Source organism: Manihot esculenta, chromosome 2, assembly GCF_001659605.2.
Source record: "Manihot esculenta cultivar AM560-2 chromosome 2, M.esculenta_v8, whole genome shotgun sequence".
NCBI classification, from domain to species: domain Eukaryota; kingdom Viridiplantae; phylum Streptophyta; class Magnoliopsida; order Malpighiales; family Euphorbiaceae; genus Manihot; species Manihot esculenta.
The window spans coordinates 16961718-16984532 of record NC_035162.2 but is presented as its reverse complement, the minus strand read 5'-3'; the positions used below and the strand labels follow the sequence as shown (position 1 = coordinate 16984532).

General features: G+C 33.9%; 2 protein-coding genes across 2 annotated transcripts; one reads left to right on the top strand and one right to left on the bottom strand.

Moving 5' to 3' along the window:
* The first annotated feature begins 11799 nt into the window (after positions 1 to 11799).
* Positions 11800 to 13638, top strand: LOC110606700 (UMP-CMP kinase 3). The gene is made up of 8 exons (XM_021745636.2): positions 11800 to 11931; positions 12008 to 12070; positions 12162 to 12447; positions 12525 to 12642; positions 12715 to 12871; positions 12960 to 13040; positions 13121 to 13228; positions 13312 to 13638. Exons 2-8 carry the CDS (start codon positions 12053 to 12055, stop codon positions 13450 to 13452), a joined length of 909 nt encoding a protein of 302 aa, XP_021601328.1. The 5' UTR covers positions 11800 to 11931; positions 12008 to 12052; the 3' UTR covers positions 13453 to 13638.
* Positions 13639 to 17400: 3762 nt separating this feature from the next.
* LOC110608865 (disease resistance protein RPV1) lies at positions 17401 to 22198 on the bottom strand. Its single transcript, XM_021748152.2, has 5 exons — positions 21696 to 22198; positions 19594 to 20677; positions 19209 to 19517; positions 18029 to 18316; positions 17401 to 17898 (listed from the first exon to the last, which is right to left on the bottom strand). The coding sequence occupies exons 1-5, from the start codon at positions 22196 to 22198 to the stop codon at positions 17434 to 17436; spliced, it is 2649 nt and encodes an 882-aa protein (XP_021603844.1). The 3' UTR covers positions 17401 to 17433.
* Positions 22199 to 22815: the final 617 nt, after the last annotated feature.

The window sequence follows — 22815 nt, the reverse complement described above, 5'->3', positions numbered from 1 at the left end:
CTGGAATCAAAAACAACCGGCGAGGCCCCGAGGTCGTCCCGGAAATTCAAAGAAAACCAGGATCCCGTAAGATCTCCTGGAATCAAAAACAACCGGTGAGGCCCCGAGGTCGTCCCGGAAATTCAAAGAAAACCAGGATCCCGTAAGATCTCCTGGAAACAAAAAACAACCGGCGAGGCCCCGAGGTCGTCCCGAAAATTCAAAGAAAACCAGGATCCCGTAAGATCTCCTGGAGTCAAAAACAACCGGCAAGGCCCCGAGGTCGTCCCGGAAATTCAAAGAAAACCAGGATCCCGTGCGTACTCCTGGAGTCAAAAACAACCGACGAAGCCCCGAGGTCGTCCCGGAAATTCAAAGAAAACCAGGATCCCATGAATACTCCTGGAGTCAAAAACAACCGGAGAGGCCCCGAGGTCGTCCCGGAAATTCAAAGAAAACCAGGATCCCGTAAGATCTCTTGGAACCAAAAATAGGTCGGTGAAGGACTTAAGAGCCTCCCGAAATGACAAATTTCCCCACACCATATGCAGGGACAACTTATAAAATCCAATTCCGACCTCAGAAAGAGAAGAGCCCAGAGCTGTAAAAAAAAAAAAAAAAAAAAAAAAAAAAAAAAAAGAAGAAGACCGAGCTCCCAGCTCGGATAGACTTATCCTCTCAAAACTCAAGGTACGAAGGAAGAGGCCGAACTTCCAGCTCGGATAGTCAGGCCTAATAGCTAAAAAAGCGCCGATCTCGAATTAAGATGCTAACAATAAAAGTTTAGCTACAAAGCAAGAGACCGAGCTCCCAGCACGGATAGACTTACATCCTCAAAAGCTAAAAGTATAAAAGGCCAATGAAAGAGGCCGAGCTCTCTCCAAAAGGACTCATAAATGAAGAAATCCTTAGGAGGATAAAAAGGCTATAATCAAAGCCTAAATCAGTTTATCTGGCACAAATATACAAAGTCACAACCAAGAAAGAAGGACTAAAAGTACAAAACAGACATGATAGTCGCCATTAAAAAGGTACGAGATTTGATCTCTCAGACTATCTGCTACGAGCTGAGCTCGCACCTTAAGATTAATTCAGAGCTTATGAATGAAAATATGTAGTTTCCATCACAAATACGAAGAGTAGAGATAAATTTCAAGAAATATGAAAAACAAGAATAAAGAAGAAGGAAACTGATATTTCATTAATGACTATTACAATTTATCTCTCCGGCGAGGCAGGAGGATAAATAGTCCTTAAAGGACTTACATCAGTAAGAACACCCTCGCCTGCATTATCTCTATTTACAGCCACCTCTGAAGGAAGCTCGGTGTCCCTTGGGCCAGAGCTCTCAACATTAATAGTAGGGGCAACTTCTGACCCAGGGTGGAGGCTTTCTTTCTCAGAATCAGGGTCATCTTCCTCCGACCCTAGCTCGGATTCCCCTGAAGAAGACTCAGCTGGCCGGTCCATGTTCCTCCGGGAATCTCCTCGGGGCAAAGGGAAATCATCCTCCCCATATAGCACTGACTCGCCATCTGAGTCCACTTCGCGCCTACGAAGCTTGGCCAAAGGAATATCAGGAGCCTGTCTAGCTTCTCTTAAACCGCGATTGTAGCCAGTTACATACATGCGGAAGGCCTTATCATATATTGCCTGTTTCATTTCACCAGAAGCTTTATACTCATCAAGATGTTCTTCACAAGCCTCAGCTACAAATTCCTTAAACTCAGAAGAGTCTTTGTAGTCCTGAAGATGAGCTTCACAGGCCTGTTCAATTTTAACCTTCAGCTCATCAGACTCCTGATACTCCGCTATACACTGTTCACGCTTTAGCTGAGCCTTCCCTTCGGCATACTTTACCACCTCGAGCAGGGCTAAACATTTACGTTCCAAAGCCCTGACTTCATTTTTTAGCTGTTGTTGGCGAAGGTTGAACTCTTCAGCCGATGAAGACAGATCTTTGATACGTTCAGAACTTGTGCCCAATTCCTGCTCAAGGACCTCCACCCGGGCTAGGGCACGTTCCCTCTGAGCCCTCACCTCATTCAGGTGAGCTTGAAGCCCTTCAAAATCGGCCTTTAAGGCCTCATATTGGCGCTGGACCTCAGCTTTTTGGCTTACAGCCTCATCCCTCTCCTGAAGGGCCGCTATCATAGAGGACAGCTGCTTTACAACCTCTACACAACGAGCTTCCACCTCAGCTGCCCTCTCATCGGACTCCTGGAGAACCCTGCGAGTACGAGACAACTCTGATTCCAGGGATTTGCTATGTTCTGCCGCCTCAGCCGCTCTGTCCTCAGCTCTTTTAGAGGCCTCCAGCGCAGAATGCAACTCCACTTGGAGAGACTGGATCTGCTCCCCGGCGGCTGCCAGGTGGCCCCTCGCGTTGCTGGTGGCAGTCAGGTTTTCATCGCAACGCGCTTCCTCGATCCGGCGGTCCATGGACTCCCGGAGAGAGAGGTCACGGGCATCCACCTCCGTAAATAGGCCCGACACCTAGTACGGAAGAACAATTGTCAAGAAAAGAAACAAAGCAAACTCAAAGAGAAGTAAATAATAATAATAATAATAATAATAATAATAATAATAATAACTTACCATCAGAAGCATTTCTCTAATCGTGGATCCGAGCTCCTCACGAGAGCGAGATTGGAAGGACACCTGCTCCTTGGTAGAACTGGCCAAGTGACCAGTCAGGGCCAGAAGACGAGGATCTGAAACCTCTGTTATCCCGCCGAACATCCGCTCCCGGAGAAGTGCGGCAACAGCAGAGGCCGGAGACTCAGAGGAAATGCCTGACAGGTCCAGAATGTTGTCAGTAGGGGACGACGAAGGAACAGCAGAAACACCCTTCCCCTTCCCAATGGGAGGAAGAGGTGGGGAAGGACCCGCAGCAGTCCTGGATTTCTTCCCAGCATGAGATGGGGTAGGCGTTCCAGAAGGGGTTGGACGCTTGCCCCCGGTCTTTGATGGGACGCCCTCAGATCCCTCAGGCTCAGTCCTCACAGGGGCAGGGGCACCTTCGGCAGAAACCTCTGGGCTTTGACCCTCTAGGACGATGATCTCCATCCCTATCCCAGAGGTCTCCTTGTCTTCAACAGGGGACTCAGACTTTCCCCCTGACACCCCCTCAGTAGAATGGGCAGCACCCCGCTCCACTTGTTCAGAAACTTGGGTCTGCTCCACAATAGCTAGGGAAGTTTCCCTCACGACCTCTGAGGAGGCTGGAGCAGATCTAGACCCTTCAGCAAGCGACAAAGTTGAGCTCGACCCACCGCGGCTAGATGGCCGAGCTGACTTGGTGCTGCGAGAGCTCGGCTTGGAAGCTCGAGAAGAAGCTTTGACGGGAGGTCGGCTGACCTTCTTGAAGGAAGCAGTTTGAGCCAGCTCCGCAGCAATCTCAGTTACCGAATGCCCATCCCCAAAAGCGTCAAAAATTGCATGCATATTCTCCCGAGACAGGTCAAAGTTCTTGGGGAAATTGATGCCATCCATTTTCACCTCAGAAGCTACAAAAAACAAGAAGTTACAAAGAGTCAGCATATTTTCTGATATTACGAGCAAAAAAGAAATAGAATAACTGGACAAAGCACTATACCCGTGTCACGGATATCCCTAAGGTTGGAAGCAAACATACACTTTTCGACGTCATACTTCCTCTCAACGGAAGTCAGTCGAAGCAGCCCCACCTGCTCAATAAAACTCAATTGGGGCAAATCGTTACAGCCCGGTAAAATCTCTCCCCACGTTAGATCTACTTTCCATGATCGGCAGGACCCTAATTTCAGCTCCGCCACAAGGAAATTCTCTACCCAGCCCTTTATAGAATCCTTATAACCCATGAGAAGAGATAACCCATTACGGGGGGAAAAGTAATAGAAGTTTTGCTTCGCCCTAACCAGGCGGAAAAAGGTGACAAACAGACAGGCCATGGGTGTAAAACCCCAACCCAGACAGATACACTCAAAACAAGACATGAACAAAATAGAGTTTGGGGATAACATCCGAGGAGTTACCCCGAAGTATTCGAAGACCTCAGTAAAGAAAGGGGAAAAAGGAAATGGCAGACCGAATTCCCTTTGCTTTAGAAAGAACACTATACGGCGATTCTCTTGGGGATCGACCAAACCAGGAGGGGGAGGGTAAGGAAGAACTATCCTCTCATTGGGAAGAGGCGCTCGAATAAGATACAGTGGAGTATCTAAGAGCCTCCGGGAAATATGCTTAGTTATGTTGGAAGGTGTAATATGCGACTCAAGGTCAAAAACATCAGGAAGCTTTGAACTTGCCATGGAAGAACAAGGAAGCGTACCTGAGAACACGATGGGATGAAAAACTGTAGAAGGAGTTGCAGGAAGACAGAGAGCAGACAAGAGCTAGTTCTTCAAAAGACCGAAGGAATTCGAACAGAAAGGCAATTATGAGGCAGAGCGTTGATCTGAACAGTTTTGTCTTGGAGCGGCGCGATCATTAATTGTTCTCGAAGTTTACCCTCTCAACGGTTAGATAATACCCGGCGAGAAGGTAAAGGGGCAAAAGGATGATCGCTGGGCTTATCTACATCTATCAAGGGCTAAGTACACGATGATAGCCCATCATTTAAAAGCCCATTCGCCATCCACATAATACAAGCCCAACTCATCAGTCAGAGCAACTTAGCCTACTACTTTACCATCCCTATGGTAAATGCCGAGGAAACAGAGGGGCAAGTCATGAAAAGACTCAAAAGTACAAGCAAATGGGAGCATGATAAAGGTCAGACTTGCTCATCACTTAAAAAGTTATAAGATTTGATTTATCGTTAAACAAAGGCTGTGAGATCGGAAAGAGGCGCCAAGAGCACCTCGGGATCATACAGAGCTGAGAGCTCAGAAATTAACTCAAGGATTAAAAGGCCAAGCTCACAGGTCGGATTAGTCCAGCTCGGAAAACATAACTTGAGAGCTCGGTCGGCTAAAGGAGGCTCAAAGCTCAATCCATCAAGAAAAGACCGAGCTCACGGGTCGGTTAGTCAAGCTCGGAAGAGTAAACCGCCCGTCAAATTGGTTAAGTAGGCCTGAGGCTCGGCTCATCGACCAAAAGAAGAAGTTCGCGAAATACGGTCGATTCAGCTCGGAAAAAACGGAACAAAAGTTAGTTGGCTAAAGCTACGAAGAAGAGCAGTATCAGTACTTCATCTATGACAGAGAAAAGAACAAGCTCAAGTATGAAAAACAAGCATTTCATTAAAGGAAAAGTACATTACAGCACGTTACAAAGGCCTACATTACAGAATGGAAGACCACCCTTAAAGGATTTACATATCCGGATACTTCATCATCTACGATTATCACCTACCCTACTATTCTAGTCTTCAGTTCGGAGGACTTCTCGCAGCTCGGAATGTGAGTTTTTCAGAAAAGGCCAAGATCTGTCCCGCTATTATAGGGGAACTGAACAAGTTGATTCCCATAAGCATTTCTCACTGTCCCCCTGGGCAAACGTTCGGTTACCCGAATGTGATGCACGGTACATTCGAACAAGCTCAGATATTGTATGCCGGCCGTGCACCACACATGAAAAACATAAGTCTTCGGGCTATGGCCCCGAAGAGATCGCGAAGTACACATTCGAAGAAATCGCTGGAGAGTTGACTGAGTGCAGCAGATCTCAGTCTCACATAATACTGGTACTTCACATCGAAGGGAGCAATAATACTGGTACTTCACATCAAAAGGAACAATAAGCTGAGCATTTGCGCCACTTCCATTTATATCAAAAGAAGATAACAGGGGGGGAGGTCGACCAGAAGTCCTGGACGAAGTAGTTTCAGCAACTTGCCGAATGGTCCCACCCATCGACCGCCCTACCAAAAGGATCTCCGAAACAACGTTCAAACTCCTTAGAGGTAACCTTCAATCCTCAAAAATTTTGAATTGACTCATCTTCATCTCAGGTACTGCAAAAGGGTCCCAAAACAGAGATAAGTTAGGATAATCTTCCGTCGAGATGATAAAAGCGAGATTAAAGCAAATTCCTGGGGCAATACAAAAATCCCGCCGGAAGAAGGAAACAGACAGACAAATTCGAAAGAAAAATCCCTTTGCTCCCACAGAATGCCTGGGACTGGTAAGGAGGTGATGTTAATATATATCCGAAAGTTTGTATTTTGCAGGACAGGGGAGCCGAATTCTCAACTAATGCCGTCAGAGTCCTTAAAAGGTATTCATGGGAAAGGAAAGAAAGGACATGTCCAGATAATGATGACAAGAAAGCAAAGATAGCAGAGAACGCGGAAAGTAAAGAAAAGCCCGAAAGAGGAAAGAACATATAGGATTCAGAAACTGCGCAACGATAAAAAGAGGAAAGGGTATTATAAAGACACCTAGACACGAACAGACGCGGCCATAATGGTTCTTGATATTCACCCCCTCGGCAGTTGGAGCAATAACTCCCGAGAAGGTGAAGGGGCAATTGATGACCGCTGGATTTTTTCACCCCGGACCAGGGGCTTAACCACAGCTAAAGGCCCATAACATAGAGGCCCACGTATCTGATATACCCAACAAGCCTGGCTCATTCAACCTTCAAGACCGAGCTCGGCCCAGCTTCTTCACTCATAACGACCCAGCCCACACGAAGCATGCTCTCTCCTCTCAGGCCTAGCGTCCGGCCCGACTCTCGGCCCAACCCAGGATCCAGAATAATATTCACCAGACAGCCTGGCAGATCCGCTTAAACGTACACACGAGGAGAATCAGAGGCCGTTACGCATGGAGCAGGCGGCTGATACCCTAGTACCTCCGAATCCGCATGGCAGAGACGCGTGGCCCAATCCTGGAGAGGCCTTTACACGTCACCAGCAAGCAAGACAATGTATAAAAGAGGAGTCCCCTCCTCAGGAAACTTAAGCCTTATTCCGTAATACATAAACTCTTGTAAAACCCTATTCTATTGGATTTCAGATCATCAAGTTGGTTCCTCTCTAATGAGTTCAATCTCGATTGTAGATTAGATTGTATATTAATTAGCGAATTTGTATAGTTAATTCTAATAAATTTTAAGTCTGATTCTTTTAAAGGGCTCGACTGCGACATGGACCGCAATAACTCAGCATTCATTAATATATACTGTTCAAAAATAAAAGAGAATTGGGCTTGGGTTGCCCTAATTTAGTATGAAATTGATGTGATTTGGGACAATTTATTTTTTCTTTTACAGTTATTTTTTAATTATGTATACTTTTTTTTAGAGGAAATTTGAATATAATATTGAGTTTAGGAATAGAATCCTTATCAATTTGCTCAACTTTTGCTTGGTGAAATTATTCAAGTTCTCCTGTCCTTTTAGATTCCTAATGTAATTGTAAAAAAATTGAAAATTTATACCCATTTTTCAAATTAAATTTTAATTTAAACTTAATCATTTATATAATTTTTTAGTATTTAACAACGTTATTTTTATTAATTTTAACTGATAATTTAAAAGTGAAACCTCACAATCCAAAGACTATTTAGTATCAATAAACTAAAATTCATTGATAACGATGTCTATTTTATTATCTAATAATGTTTTATTATATTAACAAAATTATTTTATTTTAATTTTTGTTTTAAATTTTAAATAAATTTAATTTCTGTCATATAAGTCAAATAATTTTTATATTAATATAATTTCCTTAATTTTTGCATTCAAATTTTTTTTAATATTTTGGTTAATAATAAAAACAATATAATTTAAAAAAATAATAATTTCTCAAAACATAAAAGCCTTCTCAAGTAAGGAAGGGAAATTGGAAAGCGAAGGTGAAAATGGAACGCTTGATATCTTTGATGCGGGCCCACTTGATTACTTTATAGTACTATGAAGGAGCTTAAAGACTGAGCTCGTCAACCAAAAGGAAATAAAAGCATCTAACCTCCTAAAGCAAACCCTCCTCAAGAAGTTGCTTCATATATATCTATATTTCTTAAAATAAATAATAATAATAATAATAAAATAATTAATTAACAAGCATTTCTTTAATCATTACTATTTTAGCATACCTTTCAAATACTTCAAAAAGTTGTATTTAAATTAATAAATTATATTTTTAAATTAAAATTAAATAATAAAAATAAAATTTCACGTGTGAAAATATTTTTTATACAAAGTATTTTTTATAAAAAATATTTTTTAAATATAAATTATTTTCTGTATGATGACTAAAAATTTTAATTTTGAATCAAATATATAGAATTATAGCTAAATCTTAAAATCTAAAGCAGCAATATACATATTTTAAATTGTTGTATTATTATTTGAAATTTTTTTTGAAGGAAAATTTATTTTGTTGTATATAATAAAAAAAATTATAAATTATTTTTTAATTTTTTTATAAAATTAAGAAATTTGAAATTTGACTATAATTATTTTTAATTTTAAGAGTAGATATATAATTTAAAATTAAAATAATCAATATAAAAACGTTTTTTTTCCTTCTCTCATGACGATGTGGAGTCAATATAAAAACTTGCTAACTACTGCACGGAGACTTGCACATTGACTCAATAAAAAAAGTGAATATAAGATTTTATTACAAATTTAGAAATGAAACTTCCAATGGTGGCGGTGAAATCCACAGCAGCCACAGTCAAATTTTCACATTCAAATACTTAATTATTTATTTAGAATCATTAATTTTATCAAATAAATAAATAATTTTTTATAAAATTATGTATAATTTAATTAATTTTTTAAAATAAATTTTAGGCATTTTCATCTCTTTTTTTTATAAATTAATAATTTTAATTACAAATATATTAAATGAAAAATTATATGTGTATTAATATATTATGAATAAAATTGCTATTTAATTCTTATAATTTAGTGAAATTAATTATTTATTTTATCTATTTTTAAAAACCCATTTAATAAAACACTAAACTTATAATTTTAAGATTAAAATTGAATATTTTATTTGTTGTACAAAGATAAATACACGCACAGTGCTTTTTAATTTGTCTAAATTATAATTTTTTTATTTTTGAAATAAATTATCTTATAAATTTATTAATATATTTATATTTATATTTTAATGTAATTGAAAAATTAAAATCCCTTTTTTATCCATAATAATTTGGTAACTTGAAACACACCAAAATCAAATACTTTTGTAGAAAAATAGTGATCATGACTGATCATAGTAGAGTTTTTGTTTGAGGCATTTATATAATGCCACGTGTCTGAAAATATATAACGCCACGTGTATGGAAAGCCAGACAGAATCCTCCTTTCCATATGACTACTTGGTTCCCAAGGGATTGGAATCAGAGGCGTGTAAGTTGTTTTAGTCATTAATATATATTTAGATAATAATTAATTAAAAACTAAAAATTATTTTTTTTTATATTTATTTCTTTAATTTAATTTTAAAAGAAGTAATTATCGAACAAGGCAATAATCAAAATAGGCAAGTGTATCATGTACTATTCTTTCAATATATAATTTACATATTTTAAAATATTTTTTAATTTTTTATTTATATGATATTGAAAAAAAATATTATTATTTTTTTTAATTTCATTGTGATTAAGTTATATTTTATAAAATTAAAAAAAATATTATTTAATAACGAGAAAACTTATTAGTTAATCCATTAATTTAAAAAAATATATTAAAATGTTTCTAAACATTTAAAAAATTTATTTAGTAGTCACTATATTAATTTTATCATTAAATATTTTATTATTTAATACATATAATTTTAAAAATTTATTAATTAATTTTTTAAATTTTTAAAAAATTTATTAATTAATTTTTTATAATAAGAGTATTTTTAAATATTTAATGATTAAAAGTAATAGATAGACTAATTAGTAATCTTTTCAAAGTGTTAAAAATATTTTAATATATTTTTAAAATTAAAACTACAATTTATGAGTTTTTACTTATTATAGAAATTAAGTAATTATTTTTAAAATTAAATAAATAATTAATTTTTTGACATAATTTTAAATTAGAAAATGCTATTTTATTCCAAGCATTTATACTAAATGATTTTATAACCTTATTAAAAAAAAATAAGAAAATAATTCATTGGATTATTTTTCTCATTGGAGAAGTTTCTCCTTCAAACTTATGAAAACAAGAATTTGCGGTTCAAGAAAACCGTATAAAAGAATTTTATTTCATTCAGCTCAAATAGTGGTGATCATTCGGTCGGTTCGATTTAAAATTAAATCGAATCGAATAAATTAAAAATCGAAATTTTAATATTTATAAAAATCGAATTGATTTTGATCAGAAACCGAACTGAACCGGTGTGATTCGGTTTAATTCAATTCGATTTGATCAGTTTCGATTTTTAGTAAATCTTTTATTTTTTACACTTTATTTTTAGTATTTTAAAATTTAATTAAAATATTTTTAATTTTAATATGATTTAATTTCTTAATATTATAGAAAATAACATATTATTATCACTAATCGGTTCAGTTTAATTTTTTCGATTTTTTTCTGATTAAAATCGAATCGAATTGAAATAATTAAAATTTTTTAAATTGAAAACCAAATTGAATAAAAAACCGAAATAAATTTTCAAATTAATTCGGTTCAGTCAATTTTTTCGATTTGAATCGAATACTGTTCACACCTAATAGTCACAAGAAAAAAAAAGTCGAGTCTTACGATGAAAGCTTGATGGAATGCTAAGGAAATTGAAATAGACTATCATGAGATAAAAGATTTTCTTCCTTATATGCTATTTTAATCTTTTAAAAAGTTACTCTTCAATATTATCCAAAGATTATCGTCGAATATAATATTAGTTATTTCATTATTTGAATAGTAAATAAATAGAAAAATTTTGAAATTAAAATAGTTAAACGAAATAAATAATAATTTAGTCAAATTAACAATGTTTTATTATAAGTTAGGTGATATATTTTTTTTAATCATTGTAAAATTCTTTAAAATATTTATTTATTTTTATAATTAGCTAAGCTGCTTCATGGAGACTTGCATGTTGAGTCAAAGATGTAGAAGGAATAAGGGACCATTTAACTGACTTTTAGACATTCATTACAAGTTTAGAGATGCAACTTCCCAAGATGCTTCCCAAATTCAAATCAACAAGTTTCCACATTGAAACCCTTTTGAAAAATTTTATATTTGGTCCTTAAAGAAATCAATTAAAATCTGAAAATTCCTTGTCTATATAAAAATATGTATGAGTATCCAAATCTCTAACATATATATTTTATAAAGTAATTGTTTAAAAAAATTATTAGAATAGTAATAATTTCAAGACATATTATTTTTTCTCATAATATCTGCAGTTTAAATTTAATTCATTTAAATATATAAAAATAATTAATAATTTTAATTTTAAATTTTTTTATAATAATATATTTAAAATAACTTTTAAATGATTGTATTTTTTTTTTGGTACTAATAAGTGTTACTTAGAAATTTTCAAAGTAATAAATATTATGAGATAAAAAAATTTTTAAAACCACCAAAACTGTGGGATGAAAGTAGTATTAAAAAAATATCATTATTAATTAAAAATGATGTTTTGTTCTATTATTTACAAATGTGCTATTAATTTTATATTAATTTGTAAAAAATTATTATTTAATTTTTATGGTACTATAAAATTCATGTTGATTTTTTTATTTTCAAAAATAATTAAAATATTGATGATATTTTAAAATATCTATTTATTAATTTATTTATTAATTTTAGCTGTTAAATATTTTATTATAAAAAAATTTTCATGAAATTTATTTTATTTTTGCAGCTAATTATAGTAAATAGTAAAGTAGAATGCCTTTTTTTTTTTCTTAAATGTTGGTATTCGTTAATTATGTTGGAAACTTAAACGCTTTGTGTGCCGTTTGATGCTTCAGATTTTTCTTTCTCTATATATATATATGCATACATATATTCCTGCTTCACTACTGATTACTGCATACGCTATTGACTTCGTCTGTAAGCATTTCTTCTTCTTCTGCTTTACTGCTTGCTTTTCATCTTTTTATATTATGTATCCGTACTGTTTCTGCAGATTTTGAAACGGAGATTGATCGCAATCGGAATTTGATTGGCTGCCATGGGTGACATAAAGAAGGTTATTCTTTTATATTTTGGGATCACGGGCTTGATCGATCTGTTAAACTTGAGAATGTTATTGATCGATTCTATTTTGTTTGTGATTTCAGGAAACAACTGAAATGGTGATCGGAAAACAGGCCACTGAGACTGTGACTGTCGACAAGACAGCAAATGAAATTGTGTTGGAGAATTTAACTACAGAATCGGTGTCAGTGAAGGAGACAATGGATGAGATTTTGTCTGAGAAGAAAACAGAGGAAAATGTGGAAGAAGGAGAAACAAAAGACGCCGTCACTGTGCCTGAGGAGACTGCAAAAGACGCCGTCACTGTGCCTGAGGAGACTGCAAAGGAAACAAACAAAGAGAAAAAGCTCGTTGTTGTCTTTGTTTTGGGTGAGTAATTTTCCATTAGAAACTCTTATGAACCTTTATACAATATTAGAAATTACGGTGGCTGAGCTTTGCAACAGGTGGCCCTGGAGGGGGAAAGAGTACCCAGTGTGCGAAGATCGCTCAAGAAGTTGGATACACCCATCTCAGCAGCGGCGACCTCCTCCGCCAAACAATTAAAAGCGACCTTGAAAATGGGTACGAATATTTTTTTATTTTTGCTGCAATCTTAAACTTATCGATGAAATTGAATGATGTTTTCTATTACAGTCCTATGATTGAAGCTATGATTAGGGAGGGGAAGAGTGTGCCTCCAGGCATAACAATGGAGATTCTGCAGAAAGCAATGGTGAAAAGTGGAAATGACAAGTTTATTCTGGATGGTTTCCCTCGTGATGAAGAGATTAGGAAAGCTTTTGAAGCTGCAGTGAGCCTTCTAATATCAAAATATAAAGATTTATATATTTGTTTATTTGTTTTGGTTTAATTGTTGAGTGCTCTGTTCTTTTCTGCAGACCAAAACAGAGCCAGAGCTTGTTCTGTTCTTTGATTGTTCTGAAGAAGAGAGGGAGAGGAGGATCTTAAGCAGGGAACAAGTTCAGTAAATGAATATCTAATGTTATAATTTTCACATTCAATACAAAAAATTTCAATAATTTTGTTGGTATGAATGTAGGGAAGAGTTGATGACAATGCTGAGTCTCTAAGGAAGAGGTTCAGATATTTCCAAGAGCATACTCTTCCTGTGGTTGAGTATTATAGAGCAAGAGGTTTAGTTTTGCAGGTATAATTAATCACAATTTCATCTGCAAATTTTATTTAAATTTTCATTTGCATTTTCAATAATTTATTTATTTATTTATTCAGATTGATGCTGGGAGGTCTGAGAAGGATGTGTTTGAGACTCTTAAAAGCATTCTTGGTCCCTCAACAGCAAGGCTAGTTGAAGAAGAACAAGAACCCAACATTGCAGAAATTGAAAGGGAAATTTCAGGATTAAGAGTATAGAATATTATGTATATGGTTTCGAGTAAAAATCAAGTGATTTTAACTATCACATAGTATGTTTTGATTCGGCAGGAACTTTTCCTTGGCCGTTTAAGTTGTTAACTTCTATGTTTTAGCAAATGGGTGCTAGTTACTATTACTTAATTGGTTGCTAATCACTGGATTAGTTCCATGATTAATGTTTTCTAGTTTCTTGCTTGTGAGTATTGTGTATGTGATATTTTTACCTTTTTTTGTCATTCATTACTTGTCTCCATATAATGATAGAAGTTATTATTAGGGGTTAGCATCCAAATAAACCGAAAACTGAAATTTTAATGTTTATGAAAATCGAACCGAACCGATTTTAAACCGAACATTCAAATATAGAGAGTAGGGAAATTTGGAGTCAATTTATTTTTTTTTTTAATAGCATGGTGATAACATTGTATTTTCTACTTACTGTGTTAGTATATTGAGATTTTTTAAAAGACAATAAGATTTGGATCGGAGAATTCTCAAAATATTGTATCCTTTATTATTATTATATTTATCATTGTGAAACTTTTATTTCTGTCTTTCCTGAGCGTAGAATACATGGTTAAGTCATGTGATCTGAATTCTTTTTTCTTTTTCTAATATACTTTTGATTGTGTGTGTGCTTGGATCTGGAATAGAAGAGACTGAGAAAGATTTGGAGAGGAATATAGTAGAGTGAACGTTTTGACGTTGTTCATTTATTTATTTTTATTTTTAACTTGCTCTTATTTATTTAGTTTTGGAATTTAATTGTTAGAATATAGTAAGTGAACCGACCGAATAGTTGGATTTAAAATCGAATCAAATTAAATAAATTGAAAACTTAAATTTTGGCATTTATAAAAATCAAACCGAATTGATTTTAATTAAAAATTAAATCAAATTAAATAGGTTTGATTTAATTTGATTTGATCAATTTAAATTTTTAATATTTTAAAATTTAATTGAAATATTTTAATTTTGATATAATTTAATATCTCTATATTATTAAAAATAATATATTATTATCACTAATCGATTCTGTTTAATTTTTTTATTTTTTCTTTATTAAAATTAAATCGAATCGAAATTGAAATCTTTAATGAAAAGAAGAAAAAAAAAACAGAAAATTTGAGAGAAAATATTTTATTATTCCCCTCAAATCAACTGGAGTATATATACTATTTACAATAGTACATACTAAGTAAGAAAATAAATTAATTTTTTAATTATAATCTAATCATATCCCAATCATATCACACAATTATATTCCTAATTATCAGTATAAATCTAGGCTATTTACAGAAATAATCTCAACTCCCCCTCAAGCTGGAGCGTACATATCGTATGCTCTAAGTTTGTTACAAATATACTCGATTCATGGTCCTCGAAGTGAATTTGTGAAAACATCAGCTAGCTGATCATTTGAGTTGGCAAAACTAGTAGAAATGCATCCGGACTCAATCTTTTGCCTAATAAAATGGCAATCTACCTCTATATACTTTGTCATCTCATGAAAAACTGAATTTGATGCAATATGGAGGGCAACTTGATTATCACATATCAGCTTTATTTGGCCAGTATCGCTATATTTCAATTTCTGAAGGAGTTATTTCAACCAGATGAGTTCGCATGTTATTAAAGTCATAACTCGATATTTTGCTTCTACACTTAATTTTGCAACCACACTCTGTTTTTTACTTTTTCAGGATATGAGATTCTCTCTAATCATAATACAATATCCTGAAGTAAATCGTCTATCTGAAAAGAAATATGTCCAATCTGCATCAGAACAGCCAATAATTTGTGAGTGACCCTAGACCTTGTCCTGGAGCTCCTTTGATATATCTAAAAATACGAATGACTGCATTCCAGTGACTACTGTATGTAGTTTAAAGAAATTGACTAAACACACTTATAGCAAAAGAAATATCTGGTCGTGTGATAGTGAGATAATTGAGCTTGCCGACTAATCTTCTGTATCTAGCAGGATCTTTAAGTGGCTCCCCCTATTTATGAACAAGCTTAACATTTAGATCAATGGGAGTGTCCACATGTCTACAGTCTAACATGTATGTTTCTTCCAATATATCTAAAGCATATTTCCGTTGAGAAATTGCAATATTTGTTTTAGACTGTGCCACTTCAATTCCCAAGAAAAATTTCAGTTTTCTCAGATCTTTATTTTGAAAATGACTAAACAAATGTTGCTTAAGTTGAGAGATTCTATCATGATTATTTTCTATAATGACAATATCATCAACATAGACCACCAAGTTGATGCATTTGTCACCAATATACCGAAAAAATACAGAATGATTAGAATTACTTCGAGACATTTCAATCGTCCAAACCATGCTCTTGGGGACTGTTTTAGCCTATACAAAGAGCGCCGAAGATCAATGACACGGAGCAATTAGCCTTGGATTTTACGGCAGACTTGGACCGGGGCTAACTTTTGTATTTTAATTATTTTTTTGGATATTTTGGGTATTTTCATAATTTTACATATTAGTGTTTTGTTTTTATTATAAATAGCCTCACTTAGGTATTAGAAAGACACTTTTCAATCGTTGAACAATTTCAATAAGACTTTTAGTCTTTCAGACTATCTTTTCTCTTATTTCGTCTTAGCCAAATGATATTGGTTAAAACTCCTGACGGAGTCTAAATAGTCCTGTATCAGATCTACGGGAGAGAAAGTATCACTGTAATAAAGCCCAAAAATCTGATACCATGTTAAATTTGGGTCAGGCCTAACTCACCCCAAAAGTTAGCTCGAGGGGGAGGATTGCCCATGACCCATATAAGGGGCACATTACTCATTTCCACAACCGATGTGGGATTCAACACACCCCCTCCTCACATCCAGAATTTTTACTAGTGCGTGACACATTTATGAGAGGCCCAACATATGAGAGACCCAACATCGAATGGAGAGGCTTTGATACCATTGAATCTTTGATGAAAAGAAGAAAAATAGAGCAGAAGATTTGAGAGAAAATACTTGATTATTCCCTCAAGCCAATTGGGTTATATATACTACTTATAAGAGTATATACTAGGTAAGAAAATAAATTAATTATCTAATTATAGCCTAATTATATCTCAATCATATCGCACAATCATATCCCTAATTATTGGTACAAATCTAGGCTATTTATAGAAATAATCTCAATAGAAATAACTGAAAATTTTAAAATTAAAAACTAAATTGAATCAAAATAATAAAAAATGGAACTAAATTTTCAAATCAATTCAATTCAATCGATTTTTTCTATTTGAATTAAATACTGCTATGATTAAAGAGTTTTAAATTTAGTTTGAATAAAAAGAAGACTATTTAAATATACAAAATTAAATTCATAATTTAATTTTGTCAAAAATATCTAAATTTACTCTCCGCTCAAAGTTTACATTAGTTAATCTTGCAAGGAAACTAGATGATAAAAAAAATACGTGTTCACGAGAGAGTTTTAAATTTAGTTTGAATGAAAAAAAGATTATTTAAATATAAAAAATTAAATTCATGATTTAGTTTCGTCAAAACTATCTAAATTTATTTTCTACTCAAAGTTTACATTAGTTAATCTTGCAAGGAGACGAGAGGATAAGAAAAATACGTTTTCATGAAAGAGTTTTAAATTTAGTTTGAAAGAAAAGAAGACTATTTAAATATAAAAAATTAAATTTATGATTTAGTTTTGTCAAAAATATCTAAATTTACTCTCCACTCAAAGTTTATATTAGTTAATCTTCTTTGCTTATATTAGTTAATCTTGTAAGGAAACGGGAGGATAAGAAAATTACATGTTCATGAGAATACTAGCTTTTTACTATTATTCATGTATGAGATGTGTGTATTTAATAAAAAAAAATATTTTCACGCATTCCGTGCATAATCAATGATGAAAAAAACTAATTTTTATATGACCACTTATTCTCCGACAAGAAACAGAAATTGTTTAAGGTTTCACCATCATTTTACAGTAGAAGAACTCCACACTTCTTGACATTACAATGCTTTTGAAATTTCCTCCACCTTTGAGGGTAGAATTGAAATGAAGCACTTGAATATTTACTGAACCAATCTTCTTCTTTATCTGAACCATCACCTTTCAATGCTTTGATACATGGATCATACCACAGTAACACTTGATCTGGTTCATGTAAATGTAGATCATCCACAAAGCATACCCAGTTGAAAATTTTCTCTTCATTTTCTTTGTTATTGCTTCTGAAATGGGATTCACATGTAAACCTGCTGATTCTGCAAACAATTGAAGGATCCTCTGATGTAAACACAATGCAGAAAGCAATTCCCTGATACTGATGCCAATTTGCAGGCAACTGTATGCTAAGTGAAGTTCCCAGTGTTTGTTCATGGAAACATTCTGGGATTTCACTTCCTTGAAAAAGAATTCTAACTTGATCTTTATATTCTCCAAACTGCAATATTCAAAGGAACAGAAATTACTGCTAGAGGGATATATTTATTAATTTAATTAAACAAAATCCAGGGATGAAAAAGTAATTTTTCCGTTTTTTAAAAAAAGTTTGTGGGAAAAGTTTTGCGTACCTTGCTAGTTAAAAATTGAACAGTAGAATGAGAATTTTCAACGATTTCGCTGCGTGCCCTCTGATCCAACCTGAAGCAGTTTGTGAAACACAAGTTCATGAAGCTGAATTTCTTGCTGCTTGAGAATGCTTCCATTGCTCTGCAGCCATTTGCCTCTACAACTTTCAGAGACTGAGGAAGTTCAGGCAAAGCTCTCAGGTTCTTGCAATGGTTCAAGTAAATTGAACGCAGCTCAGAAACTTTACGGATACTTGTCGGAAGGCTCACAAGCTTCTTACACTCATCAAGCTTCAACTCTTTCAGACAATTCAAGTGCTCAATTGATGAAGGTAACTCTTGTATAGCTGTTCCACTTAGATGAAGATGTTCCAAAGATTTCAAATTGTAGATGCTGTCTGGAAGACTTTTGAGATTTTCACAGTAGTCTAAGTAAAGACAAGCTAGACTTTCCATTGGCTCCAAGATTTCTGGGAAGTTCTCGAGTTTCGAGCAACGAGATAGAACAAGAATTTCGAGAGATTTCAACTTACTAATGCTGCTTGGGATTCTCTGCAGCTTACTGCAGCTTATCATTTCCAATATTTCAAGTCCTGTGAGAAATTCTATTGATGAAGGCACCTCTTTTATGGAAGTTTCACTGAGATATAATTCTCTTACATTCATTGAAACATGTGGAAACTTGGTGATGTTTGAGCAGCCAATGAGCCAAACAATTTCAAGAGCTTTAACCTTGTGAACTGATTGAGGAAGTTCTTTCAATCCACTCCTGCAAAGGTGCAATTCTTCAACATTTTCCAAAATTTCTGGACAGTGTTTAACGTTAGGACAGTGGGAGATGTCGAGAATTCGAAGAAGTTTCGAGTCGATCCTGCTTGGAAGTCGCCGGAGACTCTTGCATAGTCTGAGGTTAAGGTATTCAAGCTTATGGAGATATTGAATAGATGAGGGCAGCTCCACTAAGCTTTTACAACCTTCAAGATTTATGCTCTCAACATTTTTTGCTTGTGACAGATCAGGAATTTTAGTCAAGTACTTGGAATATGAGAGGCCAATCTGTTTCAAATTCATAAGATCCTGCCAAGAGAAAAAGGTGGGATAATTAAAGCATTCGCTAAATACATGTTTCCAACCATGTACTCTTTCAGAACAAAACGACATGCGTTTAGCTAGTGCAGCATACCTGTTCTCCTGTCCAAAGTTGCTCAACATTGCTATGTGGTAGATCAAGAACAACAAGATTTTCAGCACAAAATTTCAATGGCAGTGACTTGGAAGGAAATCTATACCAATGAAGATATCTCAGTTCATCAGAAAGAGATCGAAGGCCGCGACGAGGAAGTTGCACTTTGTCTTTGTAGCCTATAGAGGAATTAGACATGTAGAATTTGAGTATTCTCATATGATCCATTCCTGCAAAGGCATCAGATTCTAAATGCATCTCTCTTGCTGCAGACAAGTCTAAGGATATGCCTTCAATTGCCTTAGTTCCCTACATTAGTCAAAGGGCAAAGAGTAAGTACTTGAAAAATCTCAACTTCTTAAGCAAAATAACTTTGAATTTTTACCTTCTTTTTTGTCAAGACACAATAAACATCCTTAGGATTCCACAACCTGCTTCGATTTTCGAGCTCGGATTCTTCACCAACAATGCTCCAACCCATTTCTTGTAATAAATCATGCATCTCTAGTTTGTTGTTAGAAACACTAACAAGAGACTTGTCAATGAAAGTGCTTATTGTGTAATGCACTGAAGAATAGCAACCACTTAGTATTTTCATCGCAAAATTTCGATCTTCCCCTCGAAAAAAACATGCAATATCAAGAAATATTTTCTTTTCGTCGCGGTTTAGCCCATCGTAACTAATTCTCAATACATTTTGAATTTCGAAGTTTTGAACATTTTCTAATTTCTCCAATGCACTATCCCAATCTTCCTCATTCCTGCCCAACAAAGCAGAACCCAACACTCTAAGAGCCAAAGGATTCCCTTTTGCATAATTTACCACCCTTTTCGAACGCTCTAGATAATCGATTTCAAGGCAAGTTTTCTTGAAGGCATTCAAGCAAAAGAGTTGAAGAGCTTCTTCGTGATTCAATTCCTCAACCTCATAGATTTCATCAACTGCAATTTTTAGAACTTGCTTATCCCTACTTGTGACAAGGATTCTACTTCCAGGACCGAACATCTCACGTTGTTCTGGTAATAGTTCTTGCAATCGTGTAGAAGTATCAATATCATCAAGCACAACAAGAACCTTTTTGCGACGAAGTCGATCTTTTAGAAAGTTAACTCCCAAACTTAGAGTTCTTGTATCTATATTTTCTTCCAACAGCTTTGAGAAGAGCTCGTCTCGTAATTGAGCTAGCTGACATCGTTTCAGCTGTTCTCTAACGTTTACAAGAAAACAACAACTCTCATATTGAATAGAAATCCGATCGAAAATAGCTCCGGCGAGGGTGGTCTTGCCTATACCACCCATTCCCCATATTCCCACCATAAGGACATTGGTGGAATCCATGCACAATAGAGATTCAATTTGCTTGAGACGCGAATCAATTCCAACCAAACCTATGGATTTGCTAGGAGAAATCTCATATAGTTTCTTCAAAATATCACCCACAATCTCTTCAATAAGTTTGGAGTCAGGCCTACCACGTATCAAGACATAAAAATATTTGTAAGTTAAAATACTAAAAAAAAAAAAAACACTATTTACAGAGAGAATATTCATTTACATTTAATATATGACTTAAAATATACGTACAAATTATAATTTTTTATAAACCGTTAATAATTTAATGATCGATATTTTAAATGATCAATAAATAAATAGTAGATAATTTATTTTAAATGATCCATAAATAATTGATAATTTAAATAAGTATCAACTAAAATTTAAGAATTAATTAAAGAAAAAAAATCATTTGGTAAACAACAGAAGCCAATTGATGAATTTCCAAGCTTCGAGAATCAGCTTAATTTGGAGTTGACTCTATTGGAAAAGTGTGAAAAATAGACTTTCATGACCCACCATTTAAATTGAATATAGGCATCAATCATTTCGTTTAAAGTATTATTATTATTATTATTTTAATAAATAAATACTAAAAATTTCATTTTTTTTATTTTTTTTAAATTTTGTTTAACCACAATTTTTTTAATAACAATTGACGGAATGTTATCGAATAGACAGAATTATACCAATTGTGTTGATATTTAATTATTGGTCAATGGCAAATCCGCTTGCCGGCTTTTTTTTTTTTTTTTCCATTTGATTATATTAAAATGTGTTTTTTGAGATTTGATAATTTTGAACAAATTGATTAGGCTTATCTTTTTAATTTTAATAATAAAGTTTAGTTGGCCAAGTTTTACGATATGAACAAGAATTTTTCATCACTCATTAAATTATTGTTATTAAATTCTATGATAATGATTGATTTAATTTTTAGTTGTTTTGTTCCATATTGAAAATATTTTGTAAAAAGATATTTTTCGTGTTTAATATTTTAAAAAATTAATTAATAAAAAATATTTTTACAATAAAAAGAGAAATTAAATTATTGTTTAAAAAAAATAACACCGTGAAAACTATTTTCTAAATTTTAATAATTTTATTAACATCACTAATAACAGAAAATAATAGATTTTTGAGCATGAACATACCTAGTAACCATTGAATCCCATCCAGAAACATTAGCTGCTTCTTTCAAAGCAGCTCTCCACCTCTCCACTTTGTCTATTTTCTCTTGTTCATGTTTGGCAAATGCAGCTTCAAAGCTTCCACTTTGATTTCTCACATGCATAGGATCAATTCTGTAGAACACTGGTATGACCAATTGTCCATTCATTTTCTTGCATTCGAGGATCTTCACAACTTCGTCCAAGCACCATTTTGAAAATGCATACTTCTCCGAGAAAATAATCACCGAAAGACTCGACTTTTCTATCGCTTTACAAATCGATTTCGAAATTTCTTCTCCCTTTCTAAGATTTGTATTATCCATAAACGTTAAAATTTTCTTTCTATTCAAATCAGAGTAAAGATGGCTAGTAAAATTATCACGAGTGTCCTCGCCTCTAAAGCTAAGGAACACATCATATTTGGCTATTGAAAAAAAAGAAGAGGAAGAGAAAGTGGAAGAGGATGATGACAGAGAAGAAGCCATGGAAGAAACTCTGAGATTAAGCAGATAGGAAGGAACTCTCTATTTGGTTTATATAGAGAGTGTAAATTAAGATTTTCAATGATGATCCACTTGCCAAATTTTCTACAACAAATTTCAAGTGTCAACAATTTGAATGTCACTTCAATGCTAGCTGTTTGTAAGGAAGTCATCTATGAAAGTCAGAGGTCTACATACTATCATTCATTTAGATGGTTCTAGCATTTTAAGGTTGCTTTTTTTTCCTACCTGCTAACCAATTAAGTTGGATTTTTCGGACTTTATAAAATTAACTTCGGTTTGTTTGTTATATAGAAAATGTTTTATTTTTTATATTTTATAATATTTAAAATATTAAAAAAAGGATTAACAAAAAATATATTATATTAAAATTAAGAAAAATTGAATTATTATTTAAAAAAAATTGACACTCTCTTTTTTAAAAAAAAGTTTGTCTGAGTTTTAAAAATCTTAATAATATCTAAATTCATTATATATTATTTTAAATTATAATTAAACAATAAAAATTAAGTTATTTTTTTTAAAAAATATTTTCAATACAAGGTATTGGTTCTGATGACCATTGGACCTCATCTACTCTAGACCAAACTAGGACTGAG

Coding starts and splice junctions, on each gene's coding strand:
- LOC110606700 (XM_021745636.2), top strand. Junction 13,041..13,120: donor GGATCTTAAGCAGGGAACAA/GTTCAGTAAATG, acceptor GTATGAATGTAG/GGAAGAGTTGATGACAATGC. Junction 13,229..13,311: donor CAAGAGGTTTAGTTTTGCAG/GTATAATTAATC, acceptor TTATTTATTCAG/ATTGATGCTGGGAGGTCTGA.
- LOC110608865 (XM_021748152.2), bottom strand. CDS start 22,198: ATGGCTTCTTCTCTGTCATCATCCTCTTCCACTTTCTCTTCCTCTTCT. Junction 20,678..21,695: donor TGGGATTCAATGGTTACTAG/GTATGTTCATGC, acceptor GATACGTGGTAG/GCCTGACTCCAAACTTATTG. Junction 18,317..19,208: donor AACTTTGGACAGGAGAACAG/GTATGCTGCACT, acceptor AAAGAGTTGAAG/CTTGATGAGTGTAAGAAGCT.